This window comes from Phoenix dactylifera, unplaced genomic scaffold (assembly GCF_009389715.1).
Source record: "Phoenix dactylifera cultivar Barhee BC4 unplaced genomic scaffold, palm_55x_up_171113_PBpolish2nd_filt_p 001525F, whole genome shotgun sequence".
In the NCBI taxonomy this organism is placed as follows: domain Eukaryota; kingdom Viridiplantae; phylum Streptophyta; class Magnoliopsida; order Arecales; family Arecaceae; genus Phoenix; species Phoenix dactylifera.
This window is the reverse complement of record NW_024068834.1, coordinates 53,739-67,385: the sequence shown is the minus strand read 5'-3', so window position 1 is coordinate 67,385 and position 13,647 is coordinate 53,739. Positions and strand designations below refer to the sequence as shown.

The following is a 13,647-nucleotide window of genomic DNA, read 5'->3' as shown; positions in this document are numbered from 1 at the left end:
TCATAATGGAACATACAAATCAGGTGTCAATATGCTGAAATCATCACTAGACAGCTGTCGGGAGGTGGGTTTTACGCCCCAGGCGAACCAGCAACAACTCCCTACTGTCACATGCATATGCAGGATAAGACACCATATCGATAATGTAAATGCTAGACAGCTGTCGGGAGGTGGGTTTTACGCCCCAAGCGAACCAGCAACAACTCCCTACTGTTACATGCATATGCAGGATAGGACACCATACCGATAATAAATGCTAGACAACTATCGGGAGGTGGGTTTTACGCCCCAGGCGAACCAGCAACAACTCCCCACTATCACATGCATATGCAGAATAAGACACCACACTGATCATGTAAATGCTGGCAGTATCTAGAACAGAAATCCATCTCACATCTACATACTAAACGGCACATCGCGGGAATTCTACATCCGCGGAAAGCCATACTGCACCTCGTGGAGTCTTACTATGCCCGGCGGCAAGCAGAACATAAGTCGTAGGACCGGCCGATCCTACGCCTAGGGCCGTGTCCTCCTAGAAGGGACTGGGCTCCGCCGCCCAGAAGACTACTATATGCACAAAGGCCGATGTTCAACCCCATCGACTATAGGTGTCCTGTAGATACTGCCAAGCCATGCATAAATGCCATAATACACCCTCCAATACTCTACTAAAAAGGAGTATGATCAAGACTATCACTCACTCGATCATGACCCAATCATAAACTAACATCAGGGTTGGGAGTGAGGAATTATGGGAGTACAATGCAACTCAACATACCATGAGAAGGGCTCTACAAGTCTTTGAAATAGAGGAAATGAAATCAATTTACAAAAAAATCATTTCACAATTCGGAATCAATTTGATTACTCATCAACCCCTCGTAATTCCTCTCAATATTCCCTCAAATGCATATACAGAATAATCAAGCATGGAGAATCAAGATTATAGAGGAATCTACTACAACAATTAATCAATAAGCTCAGGTGGAATCAAGTCACACTTGGCAACATTCATGAAAATGAATAAGGAATGTGCTCATGGTGCAAAGTACAAACTTCCACTCACCTGTCAATCTGGCACAGCCCTGATACGCCTCCAAAAATCTACAGCTGGCAGTGGAGAACTTCTTCCTCTTGTTCCCTAGCTTCTTGCCCAACTGATACATGCATTTACAATACATTTAGTTTTGTATCAAGGGCCATAATCTACGTACCAATTATAATATAGGGAACTTTAATTGATTCAACTCCTCCGTTCCCTAAATCTTTTCTTTTCTTTCTTTTTTTCTTTTTCTATTAATTAACTCATCATTTATATGTATTAGGGACTCCCTTGCACGAGTACAAGGTTTTCCTTAGCCTAATCTAGGCTTAATACCCTATTATGGCATGAAATTTCTTATTTTCCACCCGGATGAACAGTAACCCAGACCGACAGCGGGTTATTTCATCCCGATTTTGGTCTACTTTCTAAATTCCAAATTTTATGAAATTTATATCCAATGTTCTACACTCATAGTGATTTCCAGAATGGTAACATGCATCCCCATCGGAGGCCGATTGACCACCGAAATAATTCACCGAAGTTCGGACTTCGACACCATTTTTCCGTAATGCCGGAAAAAATTGTCGAAATCCGATTCTTCCTCTTTTAACCACCTCTATAACCCTTATCTGACCCCTCTAGACTACATCCACCCTTTGTATAGTCTAATATCATCAAAAGACTAGATAGGAATGGATATTTACCTTTTTCTTTTTTGGAAATCGAGGTCCTTGCGTAGAGGGGAAGAAGATCTACGTTTTTTCTTCAGCTGGCAACGCAACCGGGATCTCCTTCCTTTTCTTTTTCTTCTTCTTCCTCTTCCTTTCTTCCTTTCCTTTCCTCTTCTTCTTTTTTTTTTCCTCTTTGTTGTCGTCTGAGAACCCTCCCCCTCTCCTCTCTGTTTCACTCCCGTGAGCCAGCTCAAACCCATTATTTATGTCACATCAAGCACTATTCACCCTTTGTTTAATATTATTAAATTTTTATTTTGCCCCTAACACTTCAACATATCTACAACTATGCCATTATCTTTTGATTCCTTCCAATTTTACCCCTTATATCAATTTTAAAGGACTATTCTATCCCTTTTTATATAAATTTTTTTTTTTTGGGGTTATTACATTTGTATGTTAGACGGGTGGTGGGGGCCAACAGTGTATTCCTTGAGGGTGATTCGTCCACGGTTATAAATTGGATCAGGGGACCAGACAGGTACGGAGACGGCCATCCATTGATACGAGATATCCGCACTTTGGTCAGGGAGTTGACTTCTTTCCGGATAGTTCCTATGTATCGGAAACAGGCAGCAGACTGGGTCGCCTCCTATGTCGCCCGGCATTCCGGAGAGGTTCTTTGGACTAATTTAGCTAGCATTCCACACCGTTTGTACTGTTTACTTTCACTTGATTTTGCATATTGTACTCACATTAGAGCTATATGAATGGAATCCGCTTTTACCGTTTGTACTGTTTACTTTCACTTGATTTTGCATATTGTACTCACATTAGAGCTATATGAATGGAATCCGCCTTCACAAAAAAAAAGGGCACAAAATGCTTGGGCTCCAGAAGCACCAAATAAAGCACTTATTTCTGGGGTCAATATGAAGAAATCATCTTCACAAAAAGGAACAAAATTTGAACAAAATTCATTTGGTAAGCAGTAAAACGACCAAAATTATAATCAAAATTTATGGCAAAACCTCATAATGCTTCAAAGATACGAAATACTTATGTTGTAGCCTTAATTAGTTTCCTAATTGCTCACAAAACTATCACTCTATATTCCTTGGATTTTATTGACTGACATATGCAAGAGATAAGAATTACAACTAAATTACAGATCACAAAGAAAAATGAAAATTAAAGATGGTGGTTATTAAATTGTCTTATATTAGGTGTCAAATCATGTTTTTGTTCCTTGAAGGTGCATAGAGTATAGCTATATCAAATAATACTTTATATGTGAATTGTTATTGATGTTTAGAGAAGGAATGTGATTTAGAGCAACAGTTTACATACCGATCCATGATTACTTTTCGGGGGCGATTCACAATCTGTTTGCAGTACACACTGACTTCCACAGTGTCAAAGCCATTTCTTTCAAACAAGGTTGATAATGAACCTTGGAGAAGTAGAAAGCGCACTCTAATCACCATACTGAAGCTTTAGATGAGGTTGCAATCAAAAATAGAGAATTTTATTAAGAAATGAACCACCAGGTAGAAAAAAACCACCCACAGTGCCATCACCACGGACATAGAAGTTATTGCTAATTATCTGACATTTCTTGGCAAGTTTCTCCTGTTAATTTTGATCAGCAATTACGATAACATAATAAAAGAGACATAAATATCCTTGCGCCTTGTGGGAAGACAAATATCCGATAGGCACAAAACCAGTAAATGGAAATACTGAAGAAACAAGATATCTGGAAAACAGAGTGAGATCAGGCTGTTGTAACTCGAGACTTAAGTATTATGAATTATTAAGATTGCTGAATAGTTCCAAATTTAATAATCTAAAAAGAGCTGTTAAGTAATTATTGCAATAAATACTATTGACATGTGAATCAAGGGGTCAAATAAGTTCCATATAGGAATGAGATTTTTTTTTTTTGATGCAACACTGTCCCTGATGAAATTAGTAAACTTGATTCCTGGCATACAAACCAAATCTTACCACTGATCCAAATAGAAACATCTAAGAAGCATTCTTTCCACGTAGCAGACCCAACATGCAACCTACTCAAAACAAAAATATATACTAAAACACATAATACAAATTATAGGATCCATGCAATGATGCATTCTTCTCAAAAATGATGGGGCATTTTACTAGCAAAAGCAGCATGATATGTTCAAATTAATCTGTGTCAAAATATTAGTCTTTGGAGAACATTGTAATGATACAATTATTATAAAAAGGCCATTACCCTGTTATGGCCCCAAAAATTCGGGCTCCTAGGAGGGACGGACTGGGGATAGACCTAAACTTTTCGGCAATTTTCTGAAAACACTATAACTCGAACCCAGATATTGTGCTTGCTAGGCCAAGCCTTTTACCATTGCACCAAGCAATGATCCTTAACGATACAATTATTCTATGCATATATAATGCATATACTAGCATATATTCATACATATACCAACAGGATATATAAACATCCTCGGCACAGAGTATGTGTCGAGGGGTTTTGTTATTGATCTGTTGAGGACTGTCTATTTGAAGAGCACTGGGAAGGTCTTTATCTACTGCTTTGAGAGATATATTCCCAAGGTCTTGAGCCCACCACCCCCCGCCCCCCGGTGGGGCCCCCCACGGGGCACCCATCTTGCACCACAATAATAACAATAATAAATTAATAATTACAGACTCCATCCATTATCCTACTCTATCCCTTTCTCTTGTTTCTTTTTATCTTTGTTTTTTCACTTTGGAGTTACAGTTTATGTTATTGAGAGGATATTTAATTTAGATCTTTTCTATTGATGATGATGGATTAAGTATTATCTTGGCTTCTATTTTTTTTTAGCTTGGGTTGGATTAGGAAAACAAAAATGTGTTTAAATTGAATATATAGATCAGTCATTATGGGCTTTACTATAGCTTCTATTCTTTTTTGATGTGTTGTCTTATTCTTTGTTTTAGAAAATGAGAAACAATTATCTCATCTTCCCACCATTTTTCTCTTGATTTATGCTATGTTTTTCATAATCTTTATACTCACTGACATACTAGTGTCATTGATATTATCATGAACGTAGTAACGCATTAGTGTTACTACTATTACCATCATAGAAGTAGCACCGTCCTAGTGCTACTACTATTATCACAGCAGTAACATCATGTATAATTAATATGATTTCTAGATGTTGCTAAAATCTTTAAGTTTAGACTGAACATAAAATTGAGAGTCTTTGAAGTATTATGAATATGTAGAATTCATGCATTAATTATTACCTCTGCATTAGTTATTACCGTTCTATCTTTGGATCATCTTATGAATATTTTTGAAAAAAATGCAAGGTTTAACCAATAATTGAAATATATGAAGATTTGGATTATCCTGTAAATTTTGTAGAAATTGTCACATGGGCGACTGCCTAATTGCCTATGGGAGGGTCCATTGCCTATGGTCGCCTCAGCTATTTGACAACTATGTGATTAGGCAATTAAAAGACTTGCTTCCCCCATATAATATTACTATCAAAACTGCTAGGCATTAATCATATGCTTGTTGCTGTCAACATTAAAGGCATTTAGCAAGGTAGCACAAAAAAAAAGGAAAATGGTTCATAGATTAATGTTGAAACCAATTGAATCTTCCACCTATGCAATGAAATCTAATGCAAGCCTTGTACGAAGATCTATATTTTGTTCAAGCTCAATAGTAATTATGCAGAAGCAACCATAGCTAGAATAATAGCTGATCTCAGTGGATCCGATGACACTGTTTAGTAATAAACAAATACTGAATTACAAATAAACATAACCGATCAGACAGAATTATCTAAAGTAGAATACAAGGTGGCAATTATCATGAGACTTACTTGAGCATAATCCCCCATGGCATAGTCTCTGAAAAGTAAGGTACCACTTGGCTGAAAAATAATGAGAGCCATGAATTTGCCCTTATCCAAACTATTGAAAGATGAAAATGAATTATTGAAGCCTTGTGAGAGTATCTCACCTTAAGAACATTTCTGACATTCTGCAATGCCAAAGACATCTTCATTGGAGACACTGCAGACAACATAAAAATCTGCTAATGCATCAGCTGAGCACCCACAGGATCATCACACCACCTACACCCCCAATATAAAATAACAGGGGAAGAGAGCTATACTAGCCTGGTACAGCTGAAGGACCCAAGAATTATGACAAGACATGGAACCATCACACCAAAAAGGAAATGGCATAACAACAAAAAAATAGAGTCCAGTTAACATGCCAAATTTGAGTGTACGCATGCAAAATAATTATATTCTATAAATGTGAACACCAACATCACATACCACTTGAGTTGGCCTGCACTTGGCTAAATCAACCGCATGCTTGAGTTTGGATTAAGAACATCAAGCACTGTTTTTATGCAGGAAACCACCACTATTGGATTGAAAAGCTTCCTTTATTAATTTCAGTCCTACAAGCAATATCACCGGTCCTCTTTTAATGCTACATGACAATCTTACAATTTTTGATATTTTTATTATTAAGGCTCATATGACAATATGATAGTCAAACTACTAGTCAAGCCCCGTGACCCATAGTAATGCAACTCAAAACAAAACCACTTACTGAAGTGATATTGACCAAAAAGTTCTTGTGGAGATGTTTTGTCTGACTCTTTCTAGATGACTGACATAATCGCATGGGTGATAATTTTTCACATGCACCTAATTCTTTTCCCTTGTATTGTGTTTCAACATAATTAAAACCTACCAAGAAGCAGCAACCTGTAAACAACACGTCGGATCTCTGCTAGAGTATTAGCACAAAACACTTTCTAATAGAAGCCTATATTTTAATAAATAAGCATGGACTGTGCTTTCTTGCTTTCAACCACTTAAGAAAATAAATACTATTCAAAACTAGAGTGACTTTTAAAGACCTGGACTGTAAGCCCGGCATAAATCATAGTTTAGAACTTTAGATCAATAAAAATAAAATAAAAATGCAATTAAAGTAAGTGCAAACATAAATCTCATGTTCAATTGTTGAGAATAAACCCACGATCGAAGTATGAGAAAGTCAATGTTAGCTGGCTGTTGATTACTGCTGCACTAATGTACTGCCAATTCGACCCACTGTTGGAGATCTCATTGACCTAAACTTCAAAACTAAGTGCATAGAGCATCAGAATTCACAAATCTAGAGATCCCAGCAACAGAAATTAGCATCTCAATATAATCATTTCATAGAAATTAGCATCTTAATTTTGGAAATCAGAATTCACATGCTCAATAGGAACGAATCAACAAAACACAGACCACATAACGAGAGATGATACAGGCAGCAACATTAATTTGAAAAAAGGATTCTGAACAGGGAACTTCTCCTCTAGTATCCAACAAAATGAGATTAATAAATACCATGGTAATGACATCAACCGATCCTGGCATAATCATCTTGCAAAGATCATCAGTTATGACATCACAAACAAAAGCATTCACCCGATCCAACTTAAAAGCTCCATGTTCCTGTGAATTTATAAACCACAAGATTCTAACAGAATCAGGCCATTTTGTCATCAAAAGATACGCTAACTCTTATCTACCAGATGTATTCTCAATACTCAAGAACATATTACGCTATTTATCAGGAGAGAATGACATAAGAAAGTTTCTCAAACAGAAACTTACAAGAGTATATTTTTGCTAAATCTTCTAAATTATTGCATATGGTATATTACTATTCATGACAAGATCATAATTTTGCAATACATTGCCCAAGTTTCTGCTTACGAGGAGAAAAGAAAATCTCAAAGTGTCACAAATTGTATGTTGCGTGATGGCATTCAGAAAATATGATAACAACAATAAAATGATTACCACAGATTTAATAGTTTCCAATTTTACCCTGATGCAGTACAAATGACTTGCCTTTGTAACTTGTACAGCCCAGTAAAAACTTAATAATTTGCCATCAAAACAATATGACATCTATATGTGTTCAAGCAAGAAAGACTAAATCATAGGATGGTTAATGTCTTAAGGCCTCATCTTTACTTGAAAAATATATTGCACCCACACATGAACAGAAAAAAACAGAGCATACTATTGCAGAAGAAACGCAACTGCATCAAAGAATTGGCAAGAATCAAGAAGCATGATGCATTTGTCACCCACAGACATCAACACATGCCTGTTACCTCGACAGACAATTTACATCATTCCAGTCATTCAGCAAAACAACTAATGTCTCATGCATTCAGGAGACATAAAAAAAGTAACGATCCACAGAGAGATTATCCACTCTTACCGGAACCTTTCACTGAAATAAAGATCTAGCAGATGGGCACATCCAAGTATAAGATAGTTACAGAAGAATAAAACATCAAAAATACAAAACGAAGGAAAAAAAACCTAGACTACCAATTTAAGCTACTGAAAGGCTTATTCAACTGTGTTAAAAAGATGAAGAGTCTATATAGCTAGTATCACCAAAAGTACTTACCTTGACAAGTTCAATTGCAAGAGGTGAGAAATCACAAGCATGAACAAAGACATCTGGAAATGCCACTAGAAGTGGGAAAACAGTGTTTCCAGCTCCACAACCAACCTGGACAGAGCAACCATCAACCTAACAAACCACACTTGAACAAGAAGCAAAAGTACCATATAAAAGCACTAAAAATTGGGGTTGTACCATGCAATTTCTCTATGCTTCCTTGGTATGTGGGAAGCTGATAAATGATATCCCTTTTTTAAATTATCTATCTCTAAATGCATATACAAGTGGTCATAACGAAACCCTCAATAGGACCACAATACCCTTAATTAGCCGTTATATGACAATGCTCATATTAGTAAATCCTTAATGCTAGTTTTGACATGTTAAAGCATTAAAAACACATCAATGGATCCTACTTCAACCATTAATTCCAATTCAAGACCAAGTCCTGTTAGAAAAGTAATGAATAGATTGAAAACTAAATGAAATATAGCAATCAACTTAGAAAACTATTATTTCTTATAAATAATGCTAGGTAGTACTGTATTGGAAGGTGGGAAGTGAACTTCCAAAGAAGTCTTGAGTGAAAGAAAAAAAAAAAGATGATCGTAGTTTGCTAGCATCCCTGCAACATACAAGTATATAAGCCCGGTATCTATCATCATCATCCCTTTTCTCATCATATACAACGATGGCTATAAAACACAAATCTGAAATGATCACACAATTAAATTAACAAAAGAAAAAGGAATCAAAGAACAGAATATAATATCTATACTTTGAATTAGAATAAAAGAAAATAAACTAAAGAAGAGAAAATACAGAACTCAACTTATGAAAGTGAAAATACAGATCAGAAAATTAACAGAAAATAGAAACATAAAGGAGAGGGAAAAAAGAAAAAGATAAAAGTTAATTATTCAAAATGAAAAAATGTTGTGGGAAGCCACCTTGCCAACATGGCACCGGTATGGCATGTCATCACTTTGACCAACACAACACCTTAACTGCACAACCCCTTAATTGCACCAATCCCCTATCCCACATGGCATGAGGAACGTTATGTGGTCGAGTCAGCCCACAATATTACTCCTTTAAAAAGGTACCTAATGCGTGAGGCTCCCACGACTGCAAGGTCTAAAGAGGGACAGACGTACATAGCCTCACCCTCATGTGCGGAGAGGCTATTTCTATGTTTCAAACTCATGAACGCTTGGGTTGCAATTGAGCAACCTTACTGTTATGCAAAGGCTCACTTCTCTCATAGCAATTACTCCTTCCAAAACTAAAATTTCAAACAAATAAAACAAAACCAAATACATAAAACCAGATAACCAACTAAACAAGAAAACTTAAAAAAAAATAAACTAAAAACTAAATATTATAAAATATAAGTGAAAACACAAGAAATTTGACTAACACAAAATACAAAACTAAATTTTAAAATGGAGAAGTTTTAGGTGCCATCCGTCATGCAAAGGAGTTCCTAGACTAATATGGCATTGGCATGGCACATAATTAATTTGACCCCTCATTAATAGCAAAAAGCCTTTGCATAACACATCAATCCTCCAAACCATGTGGCACAAGGAGCTTCTCATGTAAATCAACAGTCCCCCATAGCATTCCTCTATCAAAAAAGTAAAATGAAATTCCAAAAAAACAAAAAACAAAACCAGTTCACAAAAACTAATAACACAAAACAAACAAAAAGAATGACCAACTAGATATATTAAAAATTAATGATACAGATGAATAACAAATAAAAGAAAAAAAAAATATAAGATTGAATTGTGAAAAAAAAAGAAGGGAAATAAACAGAAAATGAAACATAATTGAATAAAAATGCTAATACAAAGCCAAAATTTCAAATGAAAAATTTTATGGAATGCCATTATCATGCAAAATGTCCCTGAGCTGATATGGTTCTAACATGGCACATTGTTATTTGATTGACCCGTAATGAAATGCACCAGCCCCTTTCAGTCACAACAATCCACTCTCTACCACAAGACACAAGAATTTTTTTGTGATTTGGGACCAGCCCATAGCATTGCTCCGTCAAGAAGACAAATAAAATGAAATTTCAAACAAATATACAAGACGAGATGACAAAAAGTAGATGCAAAATAACATAAAGTGAAACACTGAATATAAAAAGGAAAAAACAGCAAAGGATACAAACTGAATTTATGTGTAAAGATGGAAAATAAACAAAATATACAAAGAAAGTAAAATGAAAAAGGGATCGGAATATGCTATGAGGTGACACTCCATCACACAAGAAGTTTTCCCCTATGCACTAGCATGGCACATCATTATTTGACCAACCTCTCTTGAATCACACCACCTGGTCCACTGGGTCACACCAATCCCTCCACCATGAAGGATAAAGAACTTTTTGCATGACAAAGCTGCCACCCATATGACTCCTCCAAAATATAAACATATTTCAAACAAATATGTAAATGCAGATTATAAAACTAAGTAAAAAAAAACAAAATGCAGATTATAAAACTAAGTAACAAAAACAAAATGAACCAAATACCATCGAGATAAAACAAATAATAAAAAACAAAAAATAGACTAAAGAACAGAAAATAAAAAACCAAATTTGTCAAGTAAAAATAGAGGTAAACAATGAACACAAAAACAAAATAAGATAGAATAAAAAAGAAATTATAGAACCAAATTTTTAAAAAGAGAAATGCTATGGGGCACTGAACATATATGTCTTATATGTGCATTGCACAAGCTAGGCAGCTAATCATTTATAGTTATAAGATTGCAATCAGCTATTAAATCATCACTTCTTAATCATGCACCACACATGCTGAGTTCAAATTTACAAAACCTAATCTTACAGAAATTTTTCACTTAAAAATCTAATATTTTTGGGATAGCATGTTTGCCGGTACAGTTTAACTCTATAAAATATGACATAATTAATAATTTTATAAAAAATCCTTTTTTATTATTTTTAACATCTTTCCTTTTCTATATTTAAAAATATATGCATTAAATGTGTCTGTAAAGTAGTTAAAATTTATGATAATCTAAAGCAGAGTGCCAGTAGGTATCAAAATATCACATCACAACTATATCTTGACACGTTAAATGAAAAAAGATAATTACATAAAATAACCAGAAAAATCAAACTGCTAAAGCAAAACCTATAGAATCTTGGATTTCCAAAAACCAAATGCTTCAAAGTAAAAAAAGAACGCAATATCAGTAACTGCTAAAGAAAGTAAAGGTATGCTACAACCTTCAGTTCCAATAAACAGATCACTTTTAACCATAAAAAAACAACATGAAGGACAGATCAAGATGATGAAGAAAATGGCTGATATTTAAAGAAGCTTATGCAAGAGAACATACAATCACAAACATCTGACAGTACATAGCACATATTTACATCCATCACTTATTGACATGTTATAATAAATAAAAAGGCCAATTACATAAAATAACCAGAAAAATCAAATTATTAAAGCAAAACAATAAGAACTTGAATTTCCCAATAACCACATGTCAAATGCAATATAATTAACTGTTATAGAAGGTAAAGACATGCTAAAGCCTTGGGTTCTAATAAACAGATCAGTTTTGACAATAAATGAACAACATGAAGGATAGATCAAGATGATTGAGCAAATGGTTGATAATTTAAAATGCATATGCAAGAGAACATCCGATCAAATATTAGACTATCCCCAAACAAACGTCCGATGATACATCGCACAATGTTTTGATGTAAAACATCCCTGAAACGAAATCAGACGCCCACAGTCCCGCAAGAATCTAAAATTCCATATACTTACCTCCAACACGACTTGGGATGAGCAGAAGCCTGGCCCTTCTCGCCGGATGGCTGGATAAAACGAGAAAAATCCTAAAAATCTTGGAATCCAAGAATCTAAAATTACAAAGAAGGGTGTCTACAAGTTGACTGCATTCACCAAGAAGTGGTGTCCCCAATCCTTCTCCAAATAGTGCCGATCTTAAAGAACTACGCCCAAGAACCTTTGGATCAATCGAATCCGCAAGAATCATCGAGAAAGAAAGGAAAATGGAGAGAAAGACAGACAAACAGACCTTATCCTGGTGGTGTTTGTAGAAGGTGTTCCAATACTTGATAGGGTTTCTCTCATGCTTCTGGTGCTTTGGATCTCCTGTCGTTCGAGGAGATGAAATGCTTGAAGCGAAGCGGAGGACAGAGCGAGATCTACAGGTAGCGTCGCCGAGACGGAGAGGACATAGCAATCCCCGGCAGCAATGGCGGTGGAGGAGATGGAGAGCGGACGACATCTAGGGTTCGGCCTCGGCACCTCCCCCCAACGTTCGCCTCTCCAACCGCGCGGTACCATATATATAGGCATGCTGCCGGCTCCATCACCGCCTTAATCCGTGTTTCCGACTCCGCAATTTTATGTAATAACAAAGTCGGCGGCACTCGCCGACTAACTTAAACATCAAATTACTTAGGCCCTGTTTGGGGAGCTGTTGGTAGTAGAACTGTTGAAAGTAGAGCTGTTATAAAAAGCTGTTTGTTGTTTGGTAACTATATTTTTAAAGTACTGTGGCACTTTAACATATGTTTGATAAACAAACTGAGAAAGTACTTTTATATGACAAAATTATTATAAAGGATATTGCATAATATTATACAATAGAGCATGATAAAACATAACATATATTAATACATAATATACGATATAGTATAATATTACTGTGATATAAAATATTATTATTATAATATAGTAATATAATATTGCATAGCATAGCATAATGGTAATATAATTATTAGAATATATTAATTTTCTACAATGTAACATAATATTAAATTATTTAACATAACATATTAATGTATTATAATATAATGTAATATATATTATATTTATAGTATAATACAATAATAAAGGTATAAAATATTATAATTATTAGTATTAATTAATTTTCCATAATATAACATAATATTAAATTATTTAAAATAACATATTAATGTATTGTGATATAAGGTAATATAATATAATATGTATAGTATAATACAATAATAAAGGTATAAATAATATATTATTAGTATAAATTAATTTTTCATAATATAACATAATATTAAATTATTTAACATTACATATTAATGTATTATGATATAATGTAATATAATAAATATTTATAGTATAATACAACATAAATATTTATTTATCTGTTTAATAGATTATCTCTTTACTTAACTATTTGCAGGGGCGACAAATTTACTGTACTTATTAATATCATAAGGATCAGATTATTTGCCACTCACTCATTATTTTTTTATATTTATTTATATGTTCATTCGTATATATATTTTTATTTATGCATTTATTTATTTATTATTTTATCCATCAAAATATATTTATTTATTATCTTATTTATTTATTCATT

The 13,647-nt window shown here is 34.5% G+C and overlaps 1 protein-coding gene across 6 annotated transcripts; it reads right to left on the bottom strand.

Annotated features, from left to right (window-relative positions):
• Positions 1-2,122: 2,122 nt before the first annotated feature.
• On the bottom strand, positions 2,123-12,574 carry LOC103721046 (tRNA N(3)-methylcytidine methyltransferase METTL6). Of its 6 annotated transcripts, XM_039122443.1 has the most exons (10): positions 12,322-12,574; positions 12,186-12,235; positions 12,048-12,097; positions 8,227-8,331; positions 7,143-7,250; positions 5,741-5,812; positions 5,601-5,651; positions 3,730-3,791; positions 3,289-3,351; positions 3,070-3,193 (listed from the first exon to the last, which is right to left on the bottom strand). In XM_039122443.1, exons 1-9 carry the CDS (start codon positions 12,375-12,377, stop codon positions 3,324-3,326), a joined length of 582 nt encoding a protein of 193 aa, XP_038978371.1. In that variant the 5' UTR covers positions 12,378-12,574; the 3' UTR covers positions 3,070-3,193; positions 3,289-3,323. The 6 variants fall into 6 exon arrangements, with proteins under 6 accessions (XP_038978370.1, XP_026665804.2, XP_038978369.1 ...); XM_039122442.1 differs by having other exon boundaries at positions 2,123-3,351; XM_039122441.1 differs by lacking the exon at positions 3,730-3,791 and having other exon boundaries at positions 2,124-3,172.
• Between the last annotated feature and the right edge of the window lie 1,073 nt (positions 12,575-13,647).